At 43.8% G+C, this 19982-nt stretch overlaps 1 protein-coding gene across 6 annotated transcripts in view; it reads left to right on the top strand.

Annotated features, from left to right (window-relative positions):
• The window catches only part of tst (superkiller complex helicase subunit twister), a 124804-nt gene that overhangs the window by 77853 nt on the left and 26969 nt on the right, over positions 1-19982 (top strand). For 5 of the 6 annotated variants that reach the window (XM_055062872.2, XM_055062871.2, XM_055062870.2 and 2 more), the window contains 2 exons: positions 8494-8648; positions 13209-18551. In XM_055062872.2, coding sequence (XP_054918847.2) covers positions 8494-8648; positions 13209-14445 — 1392 coding nt within the window. In that variant the 3' untranslated portion in view covers positions 14446-18551. Of the gene's footprint in view, positions 1-8493; positions 8649-13208; positions 18552-19982 lie in introns of those variants that run through there. The other variant, XM_055062873.2, reaches the window with a different exon arrangement.

Below are 19982 nucleotides of genomic sequence, written 5' to 3'. Positions count from 1 at the left end.
AATTTTGAAGCGAATTCGTATAGTGAAAACCAAGTGCAAATCGAATAGAAAATTTGTGAAATATTTTTTAATATGAATACAATTGGTTTTTTAAAAACGAATTTTTTTTTCACCAACCAGTGGTATGAAAAAAATAATAAGATAAGCAAGAAAGAAACAGCAAATAACACAGGAAAGTTACGCTATGTTGTGAACACGATTCTCTTGTACCACACTTTTACTTCACAGTATCATAACTGCAGTTATTTAATGTTTTCATGAAGGAAGGATAGCTGCTTGACATATTTGGGGAGAAGCGACATCCTCCCGCATGCCACAATTTTTTTCAGACACCGAAATGATGTGCTCACTGGACACACTAGTGTCTGGTATTGCCAAGGATCTCTTCACAAGCCCAGCCAACAGTTGGCACTATGCTTACACCACCACTGGCACAGATCTTCTTTTTGGCCTGAAATTTCATCATGCACATATCTTTCAGCCTGTGCTTGTGGCAGTGAAAATTGCTGCCACAAGAAAGTGAAAATTGCTGCTGGTTGATGAGCTTATGAAAGACTTTCTGCAGTGCTGACGTGGAAGGAGCCTGTTCTGAAACTTTTGTTGTTGAGGTCATGTCTGGGTTCCTCTGTGTTAAAATTTTCCTTGCTTCTTCTAAATCCAGGTTTTTAATTCAGTTTACCATTGAAGCATCCTGGTGGAACTCAAGTACATTAGAACAGAGGTCTAAAACATTGCTGAGCTTGCTGCTTGGTCAAATTTGTAGTTTGGAAACCATGTTTTAGGCACTTAGCCAGACTAGTAGCTGACAAAGAAGTTTTCACCTGGCAGCAGCTGTTGTCCAGATGCATGAAGAGGAAGCAAAGGGGGGGGAGGGGTAATTCAGCTGATAGTGAAACATAAAATCATAAGCACCAGCAGGTGCCCTGTGACATTGCCTCTTTTTACTTTTCATATGCTTCACTGCATGACAAATATGCTTCACCGCCATATAGTTTGTACGCTTCGCCGCATGACACGACTGTGCTGCGGCGAAGCTGATGGAAAAAACTGACAACAGCAATTTTCAGGGGTTCGAGTAATTAGAATAGTAAAAGCGTCTTTCGAATCGAATCGAATACTTCAAGTTCAGAATAGTCACACGCCACTAATTATTTGTAACAGAAACAAGAATAACCTTGCAAAGTCGAAAGTTTTGAGAGACCACACTGTTTGTGTGCAATGCAATTTGTACAAACCTGCAGGCAAATGGCAACTACATGAAGGCCTTCGCTCATGGCATAATGATGACTTTTCAGCAGATTACATGAATGGTTCATTCTGGGATGGCCAGTTGCAGAGTTGATAAGATCTCTGTTCACCTTTCCCCGAACTAGTACTGGCCAGCCCAAGAAAATATCTGGTCTCTCAGGTTAATGCAGTTGCGAAAACAACTAGTGGATTTCAGAAGAGACGGTCTAATGCTGCCCCATCAGCTTGAGTGTGTCAACTGCCTGAGCTTAAAAGTAGGCTGCACTTGCTTTGAAATTTTTAGTCAAGCACATTACTTACATATTTTTAGTTGGTGAAAACCTCATCCTTAAGGGGGGAGGTGGGTCTTAAAAGTTTTTTTCTTATTTTTGGGTGAATCTTTAATAAACTCCACTGTCTGGGGTAATTTTTCGTGCTGATTTCAGATCTGTAATTAGATTTCTGATAGCTGTAGCAGTTCAAAAAATATTGAGGTCTGAAGTCAAATTAATTTCAAACTCGTTACGGGGCTTTTTGATGATTCCGTCTTGCTAAACCAAAAACTAAATGCATGACACCATTGCTAATGACCTACTGTAGGGGGTGATGCTATTTTTATTCATTTGGAAGCATTTTGCGGACAAGAAAACAATCTTGCATTTATTATGAAAAATTTTTTCTAATTAGCAGCGATTACTATACCTGAATGTAATTTTCATGACGGCGCAAGAGTAATAAAAATAGCATCACCCCCCAGATCATTTCAATACGAATAAAATGATACCACCCTTGTCATTTTTGGCCAAAAACAACCCAGATAAAACACCCGTAAGGCGGAGTACAGTGTGCAAAAACATCGAACTGAAATAAACGCATTTGAAGTTTCAAACAAATGTAGCTTTTGCTGAAGTAAATCTACAACAATACAAATGGCACTCTTTTGAAGCTGTGTTTTGTAAGAATGGCCATACTAAATGTGTGACTGCACACTCTCAAAATAATAGCACACTGGCCACTGAACTAGCACAAGAAACTTTATTAGGCACCACGCTCTACAAAGAGCATGGTGCCTGGGTTTCAAACCGAAGTGTAGAATTCTGTGTGGGCATGAATATAGTTCCAGTGTTGTACATGCAGGCTGCCTGATTGATAGCAGTCTCCATTACAATCAGTGAGGCGCTTTTTTTTCATTTGGTAGAATTGACCATGTTACTGAATGAAGGCTCCGAGTGTAAGTAGCCTTCCAAGTCATCTTCACCTGACAGTGGCTGTGGAACTTAGGATCAGAGAGTCAGTGATAGATATGCAGCTGCTAGGTGCTTTCCAGAATTTTACTTTTGTATGATGCCTCGATCACTTCTGCAGCCAGGTGTGTACCAGCCCAAGGGGCCTAGTGAACAGAGCTCATGATGAGGCTCTCTTTATGAAGGGGTGGTATGATAGATATTGTTACGAGCTATCGTGACAATATGATAATAGAGTGAACGCGCAATGTGCTTGGTTGCGAGTCCGAAGTGCCGATGTGCGAAATGCATAGCTGCAGATACAAGGAGCCGACGCGCGATGTGCTTAGTTGCGCAGTTCAAGGTGCCGACGCGCGAAATGCCTAGTCGCGGGCTCGAGGACTCGACCCTCGATGCGCTTATTCGCGCAGTCCGAATTGCCGACGCGCGAAATGCCTAGTCGCGGGCTCGAGGAGTCGACACTCGACGCGCTCATTCGCGCTCTCCTACGTGCCGACGCGCGAAATTCCTAGCCGCGGGCTCGAGGAGTCGACACTCGATGCGCTGGTTCGCGCAGTCGGAGGCGCCGATGCACAAAATGATTAGGTGACGGTCCGAAAAGTCCGCGCGCGATGTGCATGATCGCCGAGTCGGAGGCTCTCTATACGCGAAATGTTTAGCCGCGTTTCCGAGGATTGCGTGCGCGATACGAATTTGTCACGAATTCGAAACACCGAGTGCTGAAAGGCTTAGCCGCATGTCCGAGGATTCCGCGCGTGAATCTTGGTCGCGAAGTCAGCGTCGCCGACGCTCGGAATGCTTAGCCGCGAGTCTGAAACGTCCACAAGCGTAGGGATCGGCCACGCTACTGCGATGTCCGCGTAGCGCCCGTTTTCACACGTCGAGATTACGGCGAGTGGAGACACCAAACTCGCGAGGTGCAAAGAGCCGAGCAGACGACGCGAGCGCCGGACCAATGGCGAACCGCGCTGGAGTCACGTGGTGGGCGCGGCCAATCGCAGACTCCGGCACGACCTTCAATCATTTGCTTTTTGTGCGCTTGTTTCTGTATGGAGGAGATCGCTGAAGCAGCAAATTTGAAGACTGAGAAATGCGCTTTCCAACGAGACCAAGATGGCGGCGCTCGGTCGCGCCGTTCCGGAGATATTGTGGCGTGAAAAATGCTGTTCTTTCTTGATTTCCGCGAGATTTTTCGCCACCTTGGCTAATGAAACAAATTTTTTAGAGCGCTTCTAGGTGGTTTACAGGGATGATATTTGGGTATCGCACAGAAAAAGGGTTATAGAAACTGAAAATGTGATTTTCAAAAAATCGGTTTTCTGGCCATTTTTCGCGATCTAAAACCCGCGTCCCCCCTTAAGTATTCCGAGCAGAAAAAGTGGCAGAGTTGTGGAAGGGGCCCATATTTCATTCCATTCTGTGGAATAATGAACTATAGTATTTCCATTCCTTTTCATTCCATATAGTGGAGAGTTTTGTCCAGTTTTCATTTGTGGAATGGTGACACTCACATTCCACACCTTAATTTTTGCCATATTGTCACATACTATAAGATGTCCCTTTATTTATGTAGGGATATGCGTCCCATTGTAATTATATACTGATTTCAGTATGAGTTTCACTGCATCACCACAGTATGACACAATAGTCGAGTCTGTCAAATTTTTTGAATTACTTCAGATCGTATGTTTTCCCGGTGAGTGAGTTTTTCTCTTGCGGTTTTTCCAAAAACATACAAACGAAGTTTTACTGTATAGCGACGCTTTGTGTGACTGCATAGGGAGTCGAAACACAAGCACACAAGTGCAGGTGCACGCAAATTATACCGAGCCGTTTGTTAAGTGGAGTTGCTGACTACTAGCCAGTAGGACAGACGCCTTGAACACATCATGGTTTCATAGGCAGCATGCACATATGTACGTAGCACAATTCAAATCCATTCTATCTGCAAGGAGTGTTTACTTCCTTACTACTGTGCAGCCGCAGATGCACGAAGGCGAGCTTTCTGGTTCCTATTTTTTGTTTCCCCCTCACAGCATGTGTTGTCGCTGCTGCCAATGTGTGGAGGCAAGCACCACCTTGTGGTGCTGCAAGAAACACAGCGGGGGGCATGGCGTGCGTGCTTCGCTGTGATTGTTTGGCCTATTCGGCAACAGAACAGCCACGCAGCTCCCACGGTCACGAAACCCGGCGACGTCCGCAAAGAAAAGCTTCACTTGTAATATTACGAACCAAGCAATGATTGATTGAATGGAAAATTGTAGGCATAACCTCAGAAGAGGTGGGAAAACAGCAGTGTGAATTAGAGAGCAAGCGTGGACAGCTGACATTCTGGCTAAGATTAAGAGAAAAAAGTGGAGTTCGGCAGATCATATAATGCGTAGAGCACATATCCAGTGGTCAATTAGAGCACTATAATGTGTTCCAAGGGAAGGGAAACGCAGTCGAGGATAGCAGAAAATTAGGGGGTATGATGAGTTAAGGAAAGCTGGGCCTACAGTGCATGAATGACAGTGAATTTATGATGAGGTTAAAGCAATGGGTGCTGTCGCATTTCTTGTGCTACCCGTTCTGGGTGCACATTCTCTTTCATTGTAAATTTAGATTTGAGTTGGGTACAATCATGAATACTGAAGTACAGTACATATTTTATGGAAACGATCATAAATAATGGGAAAGAAAAGAAATCTTTTATTACATGCGTTAAAAAGGACCATCAGACTTGGAACTATATCCAGCAACATGTAGAACAATTCACAAGAGAAATAATGAGGCTTACTACATGAAATAAACACAGGCAAGGTGTGTCAGCCAGCTATTGGTAGTTCTTTATGAGAAAGTGCTGTCTCTTAAATTTTGGTTCGGTAAGCCATTTGTGTGCTCTGCCATTTATAATTTGTTTTAGCAGTTTGCTTTTCACTCAATGTCAAACATGTCTTTTTTTGTATTGATTTTGGTTGACATGTACTCATGCCTAATTTTTTACTTGTGTATTAATCTATGTTTTCAAAATTAGCTTTTAGCTGATAGTCAGCACTTGTATTTGCATCTTTCCTTAGGTCAATGCTTATGTGCTGAATGTTTTACATTAATTCTTACCAGATTTCTCACCTCACTCTTCCATTTGTGCTAGGTGGCACGCATGCCAGTGCCATGTTCAGAGGTCACTCATTGAATAATGAAGCCATTTCGCTCCCGTCCTGTTCTGGATAAATTTGACAAGCCTTTATCCCATTCCTGCTGCATTGGTGAACACGGCACTCCAAGCTTCCATTTAATTTCCATCATTTCATTTCCTGCAGCGTTTGCAAGCATTCTACTCCCATTACATTCTTGGCCTCCCCCCTCCAAAATTCAGATAATTACAGAATCATTTTAATGGCAGAATGGCAGCTTTACAATTCTGCCAGGTAGGTCATGCCCTGACCACATCTGGATCCATTTTGACTGCTGCACTGGCGAAGGGATATGGGATTTAACTACTGTGCCATAATGCAAAATTGTATGGATTTTCAGCTTTGTTCACTTTCTTTGCCTACTTCATGAGAGGAAGTTGATTAAATGTAGAGAGAAGATGCTTCTCAACCATGAGGGATATGTCTTAGTTCTTAGCTATGGCATTCCAAGAGAGATTGCTGGGAGCGTAAGAGCCTGGGGTTTATTGAAACATTATTTTGATTTCAAAAGCTTTTTGATAAATTGACACTACCAGTCCAGATTCACAATTATAATTATGGCAAACTCTCATTAATTCAAGCTCAAATATCTTGATATATTGATGAGGCTAGAAGCTTTCATGCCACATAGTCAACTGTGTAGGTGCCATGTATTTTTTATTTCTTTGCTTCTTGGGTGGATTCTAGATACATTAAAATGTTGGCTGCAAAAAACAGCAACTGATGTATTGGTGAACACTAACTATGGGTAAAACATATTGTCACCGATGGTTTCAACAGATGTGGTAAAGCTGCACTGGCAGATCTGTAGGGCAGATCTATAGGGCAGTTCAGGTTTCCACTGGTAAGTGACAGTTATGATGCCCATGGTTCTTCCTTTCCTTCCCCCTTTTTGTTCTTCTTTATGTTATAAACTACTACTATTACTTATACCAGTATCCTGCTGATGCTTTCTTAAATGCAGGCAGCATCTGGTTGGTGATGGTGAATGGTTCAAAGATCTTAATTTGAAATGTGCAGCTTATGCACTGAAGTTTTTGCAATCTTGCTGTTCTTGTAACATTTTCCACGTTTTATGACCAAGCTTAAATATTATTTACTGTATGTGAAAGACAAATGTGGGAATGTATACCATGTTCAAATTGGTGAAGAATAAGTGGTCTTGGGATGATGATTTCACAAGAAAGGACAAGTTGGTTTTTAATACTTTATTTGGAGGTTCTTGGTGTTTTAATCTATAGTCACTGCCCTTCTTTGTGTGTTCTTTTTATAGTTTCTTCAGAAAAGGACAGGCGTTTAGTGGGCATATTTTTTTTGGAGTTCTTTATTTTTTATTTCTAGTAGCTTGCCTTGTGGCATATATGTGTACTTAAATGTGTGGAGGTCCTATTCTTGTAGAAAGTAGAGTAGTGGCTTAGCAAACTTATCATCGTCCATGAGCCATCACCTATGACTGTCTATTTCATCCATTCGTAGCTTGGCAGCTCTTGGAATGCTCTCTTGAGTATAGAATAAAAACAGGAACAGCGCAACACAGGATGAGCGAGTAAACAGGAGAGGCTCGTCCTGTGTTGCGCTGTTCCTGTTTTTATTCTAAAGATGAACCAACCAGCCCCATTGAACACACTGCTAACATTCATCTCTTGAATAGCCCGCGTTCCTGGACAGAGTCTCAACAGGTGGTGAATGTCCGCTGTAGATACTGGAACAGCACACTTTGGACATCTCACGAGGTCTTCAGGTGTTGGACCCCAAGCCCAAGTGGCGGAAGGTGTAAAGGCTGCCCCAGCCTGCAGTCTCTGAGGAGAGACTTCTACCTTAGAAGGATTACAGGGAAAGGAGCAGACACATGAAGGGATTAAGGCATGTGTGTTCTGATCTAGAAATCATTTTTGCGCTTAAAAGACAGAACATGGGTCTGAAGAGCAGAATGCAGGTGCAATTTCTGTTTTGGAAATAGGGTGTGCATTTCTGTCTACTAGATTGTTATATTAGTTCTGACAGTGACCCTGCACCCAGTGCACATTGACGATGAGTGGGAAGACGTGTGAAGAATGTGTATAGCTTTGAAAATTTATTGTATCTTGGAAACTTTTGTGAAGTGCTTTACAGCGTTGAGCAAGTCAGCATGGATGTCGACCACAATTATACTATTTGTCAGCATATTGACAGCTTTGACTGAGTCTTGCACGGCCTGCAGTGAAAGTAGCAAGGTGTTTAGGTTTTCTCTCGGGTGGCATCCAGTAGCTTGAGCTTTAGAGTGTGTTGGACTGATGAAGCCGGCTGACTCTGGAGTTCTGCATTGAAATTGGAGCTGCCTTCTGCAGTAACCTGTACGGCATGTGCTGGTCACATAATTTATAGGTTGTTATAGCAAGTGCATCCATCTGCTTACTTTTCTCTGCTGGTGCAATACATAAAGTTGAGCTGTAGTGGCTCAAGGCATAGTTATTCCCTTCATAGTATGCATTGTATAGTGGCTCAGTGGCTAATGGGGTTCTGCTGCTGAGCATTCCTCCACATTACAATGTTGGAGGAATGCAAAAGTGCTGTTGCACTTAAGATTTAGGTGCATCTTAAAAAACAGCCAAGTAATCAAAATAATCTGTAGTACTATGGCATTCTCCATAAGTCACTGTGCATTTCCAGGATGATAAACCCAAATGGTGTATTATGTATTATCATTGTTCCCTTTAGAGAAACAAAGATTATTCTCCATGTCTTATTTCTCTTTTTTTCTTTTTTCACTTGGGAGGTGCATTGTATGCCATTCATTCTTTTAGTCCCTGTGCATGTACACTTAACTTACAAAAAACAGTGTTCTCAGTATCACATATCACCTGCAGCCCCAGTCAAGTGGCAAGGCATCACTTCCTTGGCCACTGTCCAAGAAGATTGCTATCCCGGATGCAGCTCTCAGTGTACAGGAGATGACAGTCCCGTTCAGTAGCATCCTCTGCATTTATGCCAAAAGCGTCAAGGTTGACCCCAAACGCATGATGTGAGTTGTAATCTTTACTATTATTGCAGTTTTTGTTGAAGACAGGATGCACATATTATAAGGCATAGTAAAACCCACCTAACAATGCCATTAAAAAAAAGCAGTATGTTATTCATAACATATTTAGCAACCGTGGTGCAGTCACATTCAATATGTATGTGTTCTTTGGTAAAGTAAGCATCTTATTACAGGGCTGCTGTGTAATGCTGTGGGTTATAACCATGAAATCTAGGCACTTTGAGGAACATTTGATGGACACTAAGGAGTATTCAGTCATACACTCTAATAGCAATAAGCTATTTGTGCATTACCGCAGTTTTTGGAGGTGCAGCGGCCTCAGTGACTGTTTATAGTCCTGTGCATTCTCCTGCATACCTGCAGTGCTCACTCTCCCCCTCCTTTCTTCTTTCTATTCCACCTTTAACTTACCCTCAATGTAGGATAGCAAACTGGATGCTTGTCTGATTGACCTCCCTGCCTTCCCTCTCCTTGCTTTCTTTCTCTTATGCTCCTTAGACTTCTGCCAGAACACATTTGACAAAAAGCAGGAACTACAGTCAAACCTCAGTATAATGAAAACTGGTAAAACAAATTATTGGACACAAAAAGCCAACTTGAAATTGTGCTTGCTGTGCTAAATTGGAAAATTTTATATTTTATTACAACAAACATTCTATGACAATAACAAGAAACGAGAACTGTCTGGCTTGCCTAAATTTATCTTTAATTCAGGCTTATCTGTCTTCTTGCAAGACTGAAAAGACAGGAATTACATTACTTCATATGTGCACGCTTATAGTCGGAAAGCTGGGACAGGAGTATCCCAGCAGCTATTGAAAAAAGAAGTGCGCAGTTTTCTTCCCATCAGCAGTTCTGCTAGAGAATGCTTATTCGCTTGGGGGGCTTGCTCAGTAGGTAAGCAAGGTCAGGTTGAGCTCTTTTGTTTTCTTCAGAGACTGCTTTTGTATCCTTACAGATCCTTCAGCCAAACTGTTTAGATTCCTGGTGCTTGATATTTTATGGCTGAAATTGTAGTCTTGAGCAAAGCTTTCAAAAGTGAGGCCTAGAGTGCGAAAATTGGTCAATAGCTGTAGTGATGGCTTGTGGTATTTTATTTTAGACAAAGACTAGATAAAGATTAGGTTCAATTAGGTTACGTTATGTTAGGTTAGGCCCTGAGTTAGACCATTTCCGAAAATCTTAATAGACCATTTCTATGAGCAACCAGCATCCACCAAGCCAGAACAGGTCCATTGTGATTCTTTGCATAGCTGGTAGAGAATTCTGTGAGGAGAGTCATCTTAACGTGTTGTTCTACAGGGACACATGGCAGGCATTAATGCGCTCTTCTTTGTCAAATCAATCATTAACCATCAGACAGAATTCTTTCTTGGCCTTTTATTGGCACTTGTCAATTATGAAGTGTCTAATGTGGAGCTCGTGAAGCATTGGGGCACAACTTTGCCCCGATGATTGTGCAAGATCTGAACATAGGATGACATTTGCTTCTGTGATGTGGTCCATGTGGAACCAGTACTCTGAGTGTTGTACTCAGAGCTCTATATGAAGGCAAGCCTTGATTATTTAGTGTTGGGTGCAAATGGGCTTGACGGGCTGCCCAGGCAGCGCTGTGGAAACGCTGGTCAACAGAACTCTCTATGCTGTGCTTACAGGTTTTAGGAAGTACAAAACGTGATGTCCTGCTGGTGAATGCATGGCGTCTGCTCGTTTCAGCTGTGCTGCGGTGGGAATGTTGAAGAATTTCATGCATGGGAGGCTTTGTAGCATACCTTCTGTCGCCAAGGGAGCAAAGCGCTGTGCCAAATGCGTGCAGTGTGCATGAGAAGTCATAGACGCCGTTTCGGTATGCTGCCGCTTTCGTGCATGTGCTGCTCAAGTCACGCGATGCCAAGCTGCAACAACAGACTGCTGCAATATGTGTCTATTCGCTTAAGCTCGTGTACCAACTCAGAACCATTGCCCAATAACAATGAACTAGTTAACTAGTGAAACTAATATAATAAGCTACTGGCGTTGGCGCCGTGACTCGATCAGCTTGACCGGCTCTGGTGTGTGTTGACGCTGAGACTGCCGGCCACATGCATTCTTAGGCCGCAAAAGCGCATTTCCAGACATGGCAATCGATGCTGTGATTGAGTGTCTGTAGCCTTAGTACTGATGCGCAGTAGTAGTTTTTTTCTTTTTTTGGAGAAAGAACGATGCCACAACAACAGTTTCGTTTGTTGTCATTCATTTGTTTACAGTAACATATAATGTGACAATGGCTGTTTAAAAACCACTTTTTATGTACAGTTCCCTATCTTATTGCTGCAACTGACTCTCTGTGCCATGCCAGTCAAACCTTTTTCTATCACTTGTTCACTCAGCAATGCATTCTGAAGCAGTTTCAACCGCTCTATATGAACTTTCGCTTAATTAGGTGGGTCACTTCACCATCAGAAATTCCTTTAGGGCCTGTAAATTCCAGTGTGTGGCAGTTTTCTAATGAAAAGAAATCATGCACGTGCGCCTTTAGAGACGACTGCATTTTTCTTAGTTAAGCTAAAATGAGGCGCACTCTCGACGAGATGATCCACGGGCTACTCTCAGTGAACGCAGGTGCCTTTTCTGATAGCTGAATACCAAATAAAACAAGAAATGAACCCTGAACACACACACAAAGCAAACGAGACCGGCTGTATACAGCCCGGTGACAGCGTAGCTTAATGCGGAGAGCTGCCACTTGTATATATACTACCCAGTCAATTTTATTGCTCGCCACCAAGTCGCTGCACAGTGTGTTGAAAATCCCAGCATGTCAGGCCCATGACCTTCATGACAATTCACCACGCATCTTCAATAACGGCGGTGGCGATGCTTGGGGACTGCATGCTGTTCAGACCCAGAATTAAAAAGTGAACTTTTGTCCGAACCTGCATACATCTCGTACTGACCATTGTCATAAATTAAGCGTTCCACACTGTCACACGAACCTATTTTTTTATTCATTTATTCCTAAAACTACCAATGAATGGAATCATCTGCTGGCCTCAATTTTAACATAACTGATACGTCTGCTTTTAGAACTACTATTGAAAAATACTTTTGTTAATCCGCACTTTCTAATTTTTAAAATTTTTGTACCCTGTTATCTGCACATGCTCTATATTTCGTTCCACTCCATTCTGTAACGCCTTCGGGCCTTGAAGTTACAATAAATAATAATAATAAATAATAATAAATAATAATGATAGCCTGGCGTATACTTGCCTAGAGTTTGCTACCATCTTGCCGGGTCCGCCCACCTTCAGCACGGTTTGTCAGACAAAAAGCGCCTGCATTCCATGACCTGTGCTGCATTCGGTAGCGTACAATGCCTTACGTACACGTCAGACACTTTTCGAGTGCGAGAACTATGCACAGAACTCAAAACAAAGCACAATACGAGTGAGACCCGTGTACGACGTATTTTCCATACTACCCAGGCAACTTCGTTGACCACCACCAGGTCGCTCCAAGGTGCGTACAAACTCCAGCCTGTCAGCCCCATAACATTGTTGCCTTGTTGTTTAAAGTGGCACTAAAGAGGAATATCAAGTGAAGCTGGATTAGTAAATTGCGCTTCTGAGACACTGAAAATGTAAATGTTACCTTGTGCAGAGACTTGGTAAACACGGAATGACACAAAAATGATAAAGGGGTGGCAACGGCACTTTGATGTTTCCACACTAGCTACCTAATCAAGGAACCAACCTAGAGATTTTTTTTAGAGCTTTCTTTTCAATAAAACAGTGAGGTCAATGTAAAATACCTTGAAATACGTGACGTCATAGTGTTGTACTGGCATCACGGTATTAGCATGAAATTCAAAAAGGAAAAGTTTGGCCTTTATTCCTTCCGATAGCAACCAACCTTATTCTGCCAAATCAGGAATGCTTCACTAATATTGTCACATTGTCGTGACGGCGAAGAATATAACTGCCAAAATGCTAGTTAAAGGGGCCTTGAACCACATTTCTTTAAGCCTCAAAAACGTCTTTGAACGAGTATGGTACCTCCCAGTAGTATATTACAGAAATAATTTTTAGAATTTCAAATTTAAAATAAATTTTTAAAAAGACGTAGTTCGAGCATAGATACTTCGAGTGCAGTAGTTACGTTTACCTTTCACCCTCAATGTCTTCCGTTCTCAAGGAGTGGAGGAGCACCAGTGGTGGTAGAGTAGCGATACTCCACCTATGGCGTTATGGTGAGTGGGCTCGTCGCAGCACTCTGCGGCGGCCATGGTATTTACGCTATACAGCAGACACAGCTATGTGTTACTCGATGCAACTGTAGATGCATAGCAGGGCTGGAGTGCACGCTTGCATGCTCCAACTTGGACATGCTACATAGTGCAGACCAGCTTTGTCCTTCATGGATAGTAGGTAGACCCAGATTGCCCACTTTGTAGCGCTTAATTTAAGATATAGTCTACCTGTACTGAACATGGAAGACAAATATTCGTGTTCTGCAGGCAGCATAAGCTCAAGCACTCAGAGTTTGCCTTGGTTTGCCCAGATGCACGTCAACAGAGGCAACTATTGCGATTGCTTGGGACCATCCAATGCAAACTCACATCACGGTGGAAGCCCTGAGAACGCACATCAGACATTTTGCACGTGCCCCCTATCACCACCTTGCAACACTACCTTCAGACAGGCACCAATCATCATTCTCTAAAACTATCGTCAAGTGCAACGACAAACTTCCCTCGGGCTTCACCGCTGCATCTAAACCATCGATACCCCCTTGGTGTCTTGTCAGCCCCACAGTCCATCTCAGCGTACCAGGAATCGGGAAAAAGTCTGAGCTGTCGTCGCCTGTGCTGAAACAACTGTCTCTGCTTCTTCTGCACGAGAGGTACGCGGACAGTGCACATATTTATACTGATGGTTCCACAAACATCCAGTGTTCGTCCGGTGCTGTGGTCGTCCCAGCAAGAGGTACTGCCATCAGCTTTAGGACTGACCACCGAACGACATCGACGTCTGCAGAACTAGTTGCTCTTTGCGCTGCACTTTGTTTCGTCAATCGGGAACCACCTCGACAATGGTCAATTTTCAATGACTCAAAGGCAGCCCTACAATCTGTGCTATCAGCTCTGCGTCGCGGGCCATTCGAACAGCTCGTGCTAGATATTAGATGCCTACTCCATACATCACATGAGAAAGGACATCATGTGACGTTTCAGTGGCTGCCAAGTCACCGCGGCGTCTTAGGAAATGAAGACGCCGATAAAGCCGCTCAGACAGCTCTTGAAGACACACAGGAAGAGGCCATACCACTTTCACGGTCCGACGCAGCTAGCAGACTTCGAGTGCTTGCACGGGAGATCGCGCTCTCTCTATGGTGCACACCAAGCAGCCAGACCAATCGGAGCAATCGTCAACACGACCTGCCCTCTTTGATGCATCTCTGTATGCCAACTAGACTCCGCCGAAGTGAGGCCACCCTGCTTTATCGCTTATGGCTAGGGGTGGCCTTCACGAAATCTTATTCGTTTCGCATTGGAATGGCCGACAATGCTCTCTGCAATGCCTGTCTTTGCGAGGAGACGCTGGAACACATTCTGTGCGACTGTCCTGAATATAATGTTCAGAGACAGTCCCTGGCGTTCGTTCTAGCGCACCTTGACAATAGACCATTGTCAGTTGCAACTATTTTCACATATCGCCGACAGAAGACATCACAGGTGAAGGCAACGAAGGCACTACTTCGGTTTATGAAGGAGACAGGCTTGGATAAGCGGCTGTGACAGTGATGTGATGTACTGCGCAAGAGTGACAGACTGTAACTAACGATGTGTGTGCCATGTTATGTGCTCCCTATCTCTTCTCCCCATCTTTCATCCCCCCCCATCCCGCTCCCATGTGTAGGGTAGCAAACCGGTCAAGCTAAACTGGTTAACCTCCCTGCCTTCCTTCTCCACTTTTTCCTTCCTTCCTTCCTTGTAGCACTTAATATGAAGCTCAATATGAAACATGTTTAGCCAGGAGTGGCCGGGAGTCAGCGTGCACAGGCACATGTCACTTGTAGATGCTAACTGCTATTCATTGCAAGGCGCACCAAGCGTAGTGAACATGGGGCCTGGGCTTAAGTTTTGCATAGTTTGAGACTAGTTTAGTGTTTCAGACTAATTGAAATTAGTGAGAGTCGACGGCTGCGACACCCCGGTAAGCATTGTGGCCAAAGTTTAATTCCTACTTGGGCAGATGTGGCTGAGCTTGGAACAGATGATAGTCGGCTCATGCTTCTTGATTGATGTCAGCTATGGGCTGATAGCAGCCATGTATGGGAATCTGTTATATGACGAAATATGGAAGCCCCGAAAAGGGTGAGGAGGAGGCTTTTGTTGAAAAGAGAGTGTTTGAGAAAAAGGTGACTTTGTGGTCTGCTTGTGAGCCCTATGTGCCGTGCACGAGTGCAACATTTGGCTGAGATGTTCATATCAGGGAATGCTATCCACGAAATGTGTTCTTTCACCTAGCTTGAGCGGTGGTTCAGGACTCCTTTAAGGATTCAACTCCATATTGAATGAACTTGTGCCCAGCGAAGCAAACAACACACAAAGCATAATGATAGCCATAAGGACAGTTGTCGATTGTCAAAATCTGATCTACAGGCCAAGTGCGTCACCCACTCATGCATGGCCCATCATGTACTCCAGCACAACTGCCCGCACTCGTGCACATTCTAGAATGCACACCATTTCCTGTGTTGTGCATACCATTCAATTGTCGACAAGCTTGCTTCGCTATAAAAATGGTGCAACAACCGAGAAAGTTCTGACACATGAAGGCATGTCTTGCGCCAAATGACAACGTTGCAACAGTGGTCAGCCATTGGAAAATGGTCACCGGAAAGAAAAGAGAAACATTGTACGCATGCCTATATAAAATATAGTGCTGCTCTTTAGTGTCCCTTTAAATTGATTGAATGATGGATTTGAAATGGGTATTGCTGAGACCATTTGAAGCAGGCAGTCCTTGGTCTTTCTGCCTAGTCAGTTCCAAGTTATTCAGAGATGAGTTTGAAAAGGCATTTGCTACCGCAACTATTTTTTTTTCTTCTTGGTACATAGAGGATACTGCAGCTGTCACATCAGTTGCATATGCATTCTTTGAAGTTATGGAATCAAGTCCCCTGTTGGGCTTGAATCTAAACAGTAACTTTAAATCTTAACCTGCCCAGAATGCAGTTACTTGCAACAATGGCAAATTATGGTAAATAATGCAAACAGCAGCACACATCAGTTTGTTTCAGGAAAAAAATGTTATCATGAGGCAGAGTACTGTGCTCATGTGTGTATCACACACACTTTGCTAAATGGCGACTGTACTGATGTAACCACTGTGGCCTGCCGAGGAGTGGAGTGCCCATTTTCCTTTCCAGCTTGCAAAGGAGATAGGGTACTTGCACACCTACTGTGGGAACATGTTTCATGCTTTTTTTTTCACATAGTTTCTTGTCTATGATGCCGTTTACTGCATTTGAAACATTGCACTTTACAGTTCAGTTGTTGCAAACAAACTATTGCTCATGCCATCCATGGAGTTAAGCACAGTGGCAGGGACATCATGACAATTTCTGTGCTATGGTTTTATCATAATGGTACCATAAATACCGAATTTGCATAAGTATATGGGATTCTTTTGTAGCGATTTTCTGTTCTGATTTTTCTGTTCTATTCGAAGCCATGCTTCGAACATAATGCATGGTTTTTTTCCCACAATTTCATACTTCAAAATACAACCCGCTGTGGTGGCTTAGTGGCTATTGTGCTCCGCTGCTAAGCACAAGGTTGCAGGATCAAATGCCGGCTGTGGCTGCCGCATTTCAGTGGAGGAGAAATGCAAAAATTCCCATGTCCTGTGCATTGGGGGCACGTTAAAGATCTTGTGGTGGTCAAAATTAATCCGGAGTCCCCTATTTCGGCTTGCCTCATGATCAAGTCGTGGTTTTGGCACGTAAAACCCCAGAATTCATATACTTCAAAATATGGTGAGATCACCCACGAGGTGACAGTGGTACGGCAAAGCCAACCCTTCAATAATAGTAGTGCGGCTCTGTAAGTGCACATCCACACGGCCTCTCTGCATATAGACATAGCTTCCCTAGCATGTGCATACCTGCTCCCACCCTACCCCCCTTGGCGTAGTGCTTCGCTATCATTATATGAACTTTCACAGATGGTAGCGACGCCATGCGGCAGCCGTCGTAAGCCTCAACAAATGGATGCCCGCGTTTTGTACCCGCGTCGTCCGTGTTCAGTTAGTGTGGTGCGCTGGAGCCTTTGTTTTGTATTTCATTGGGGTCGTTTTTTACAGCGGTATTTCAGAGCTCTGCAGTGATCTAAGCAGCTGAGGCACAGGTTGCCTTTCGCAGTGACACTGTTTTGATGGGTTATGTGTTTGATAAAATGGGCAAGACGTACAAGAGCAACAAAATGTGCTGTGTGCCTCAGTACACACACCGTGCAGTCAAAGACGAGGTAAGCCTTCGCTCGTTTCCTTGCGATGAACGAATGAAAAAGGAGTGTAAGGTGAAATTGCGCATTGTGAAGCCTGTCACGAAAACAATGTGTTAAGTGCATATTCTTCGAGAGCTGGCTTCTCGCACGCCTTGCCATATCTCGTGGCGTCGTTTCCTTGGAAGTTTTGCGTCATCAGTTTTTCAATTTTGTTTTGCCAGCTGTTTGTTGGTGATGGCACAAATTTGCACAATGTGTGGCACTTGCTTCCTTTTAGTCTGAGCATTCGCTCTCTGTGCCACTGTGTATTATTTTGCCCAGCAGTCTCGGCACAAATTCTGTTTGTGCTGAGTTCACAGCAATCATGTGCTGAGCACTCAAATGGTTCATATCAGCTCTGTAAATTCTTAACTTGTCCCAGTCTCTGAATGCGACTTCACAAAAGAGAAGTTCCTCAAACTTTTGTGCATGCTGGTTGGTTAGGATATGCTGCACAATCAGGTCTGGCTCACAGCCTATGTTGCCTGCTTACTTGCCTGCTTTGCAAGAGCAGTGGCCCTGTAAGAAAAAAAATATTGTTGCTTCAATGCAGGACAGGCACTCTTCATGTTATGTGAATAAACGTGATGTATTGCTCTTTCTCCCGTTTCATTGTGTATCTTTTTTTTTTCCTTTCGCGCTGCCTTCGTGCAGTAATTTCTTAGCGGCTTTTCGCGTCTGGGCTCCACAAAAAAAAAAAAAGAACTCCAAAGAAGTACTGGAAGAACCACTTTTGAGGTGTGGGCACGCAAATCGAGTTCTACGGTTCATTGGAGAATGACCAAATCAATGTAATGCTCCTACGGTGATGAAATCAGCTTTGTGGCATCATTAAACGTTTACCATGTGCTGTATGACTGCATAGACGATGTTTTAGCAAATGAATGCGAGCGAATACTCTTTGTTTACTAGCGCATAAAGGCAGCATAGTTTGCCAGGCAACGCGAGGCAAGGGTTCGGACACCGAAGCCGCGGCAGTACACGGGACCCCTCTTAGCGCGTAGCCGTGCTCACAGCCGCGCATCGTAGCAAAAATGTAGACGACGTGAAGCAGCAACTCGTGGTTCCTTTACGCAAAAACTAGTCTGCCTGGAAATGCACATGTGTCGGACGCACTTGCAGGCTGAAGAGCGCAGCCATGTGCTCGCGTGTTTTAACTAAGAGTGGACGACCGAATATGTAGTACATGTACACCATACCACACGCACCAGCAGCAAGCTATTCATTCTCACGGAGCGTTGGGGCCCGCTCACGCCTCTGCAGTAAACACAAAGAGCTATTTTAATTTCCTGAAGTGCGGCCACTGAAGCCTATTCGGCGAGGGACTCGCAAGAAAAAAAAAAAAAAACAAAGCCAGTAAATAGCACATGTAACCACCTTTATGCTTTCGTCGCTTCTAAATTCGAACCACAGCTCGTGCGGTCTCTGCCGCACTTGTGATGTTTTCAGGCACAATCCTTGGACGGAGTACGACGAGACTGCGTTCTTTCAAGCCGCAGCGAACGATGTGTCCTGCGTTCAACACTTCTTAACCTTCAACCAGTCACCGAACACGCGTTTCGGAACCCCCAATGTGGGTCATAATACCCAGAGTCAGTGGTCTTTGAAATGAAGACATGACAATACCACGCTGCGGCCAGAAACACAATGCGATCCGATGCAGCTTGTACACTAGCCGGTGGCGTCTACACGATCCCCTTAACGACAGCCATATTGAATTTCGAGTAGCGCCACCTATAGGCGGTGAAAGTTGCGAATAATGTTTTATCGTAGTGAAATGGTCGATCTACCGCTGCGGTGCATGCCCACACATGCCTTGGCACATGCAGCTGGTCTCAAGGTGTTATCGTGCATTGTAGTAGTGGATCACACATGCTTTTACACTAAATAAAATGTCGTGGTTTAAGCCCACAGCTATGGTTACATAATGAATTGGAGTCCACATTGTAATCCTAATACGTATTAGAATTTTAAAAATTTTCCGAGCTATTAAAAGTCTTTCCTCACATTATATTGTGGTGGCATTAGGAGCACTGAGCCCTTCATTCATGATGGCAGGTTTTATGATTTGGTTGTTCACTTCATTTGCTATGAGATTAGGCTTGTATGCATGCAAAATACACAGTGCAAATTGTATGCTCAACGTAAGTGATCTCTCAGTTCAAATTAAACATGTCCTTGCAACATGGATGCAAATAAACTGGAAATTGCCACTTGTTATCACTTATATCACTGATGACAGCACTCTTACCATTGTGCTCTTTGTTTTGTAGCTGAATCAGGCATGCATATTATGTTTAGTATTGTTTTACTACAGTAGTATCACCCAAAATTGAGAATATGTCGGTAACATGCCTGTTGTCCTGTGTTGCTCTCTCTCCGGTGCACAGCCCTCTCCATGCATGTGTGCATCTGACAGAGTGGGTGAGTGGGGGAGGGGTTACCTATAGTGTTCCCATCTCTGGCATGCGCTGCAGGTGGTTGCATCAAATGTGACAGGTGACATGATTGAAGCTTATACTATACAGCTATGGTTTGATGGGCATCATGCACTTGCCCTTCGTTGGAGTAAGATGGTATCCCCTCACAGTGTTCTGTCTGCAGAAGAGATTGTAGCGTACAAACAGCTGAAGGTACATAGCTTAGCATAAGTGTACAGCTTAAGTGTCTTCTGCTGTATGTGAACATCGTGGCACAGCTAAGCAGGTATATTGTGCTGCTACAATGACAGCAGAAGCTTAGACTCATTGTGCTGCCAGTGAATGTGAGTGGTATGTTAGTAG

The sequence above is a fragment of the Dermacentor andersoni genome, chromosome 1, assembly GCF_023375885.2.
Source record: "Dermacentor andersoni chromosome 1, qqDerAnde1_hic_scaffold, whole genome shotgun sequence".
Lineage (NCBI taxonomy): Eukaryota > Metazoa > Arthropoda > Arachnida > Ixodida > Ixodidae > Dermacentor > Dermacentor andersoni.
This window is presented reverse-complemented; position numbering and strand designations above follow the sequence as displayed.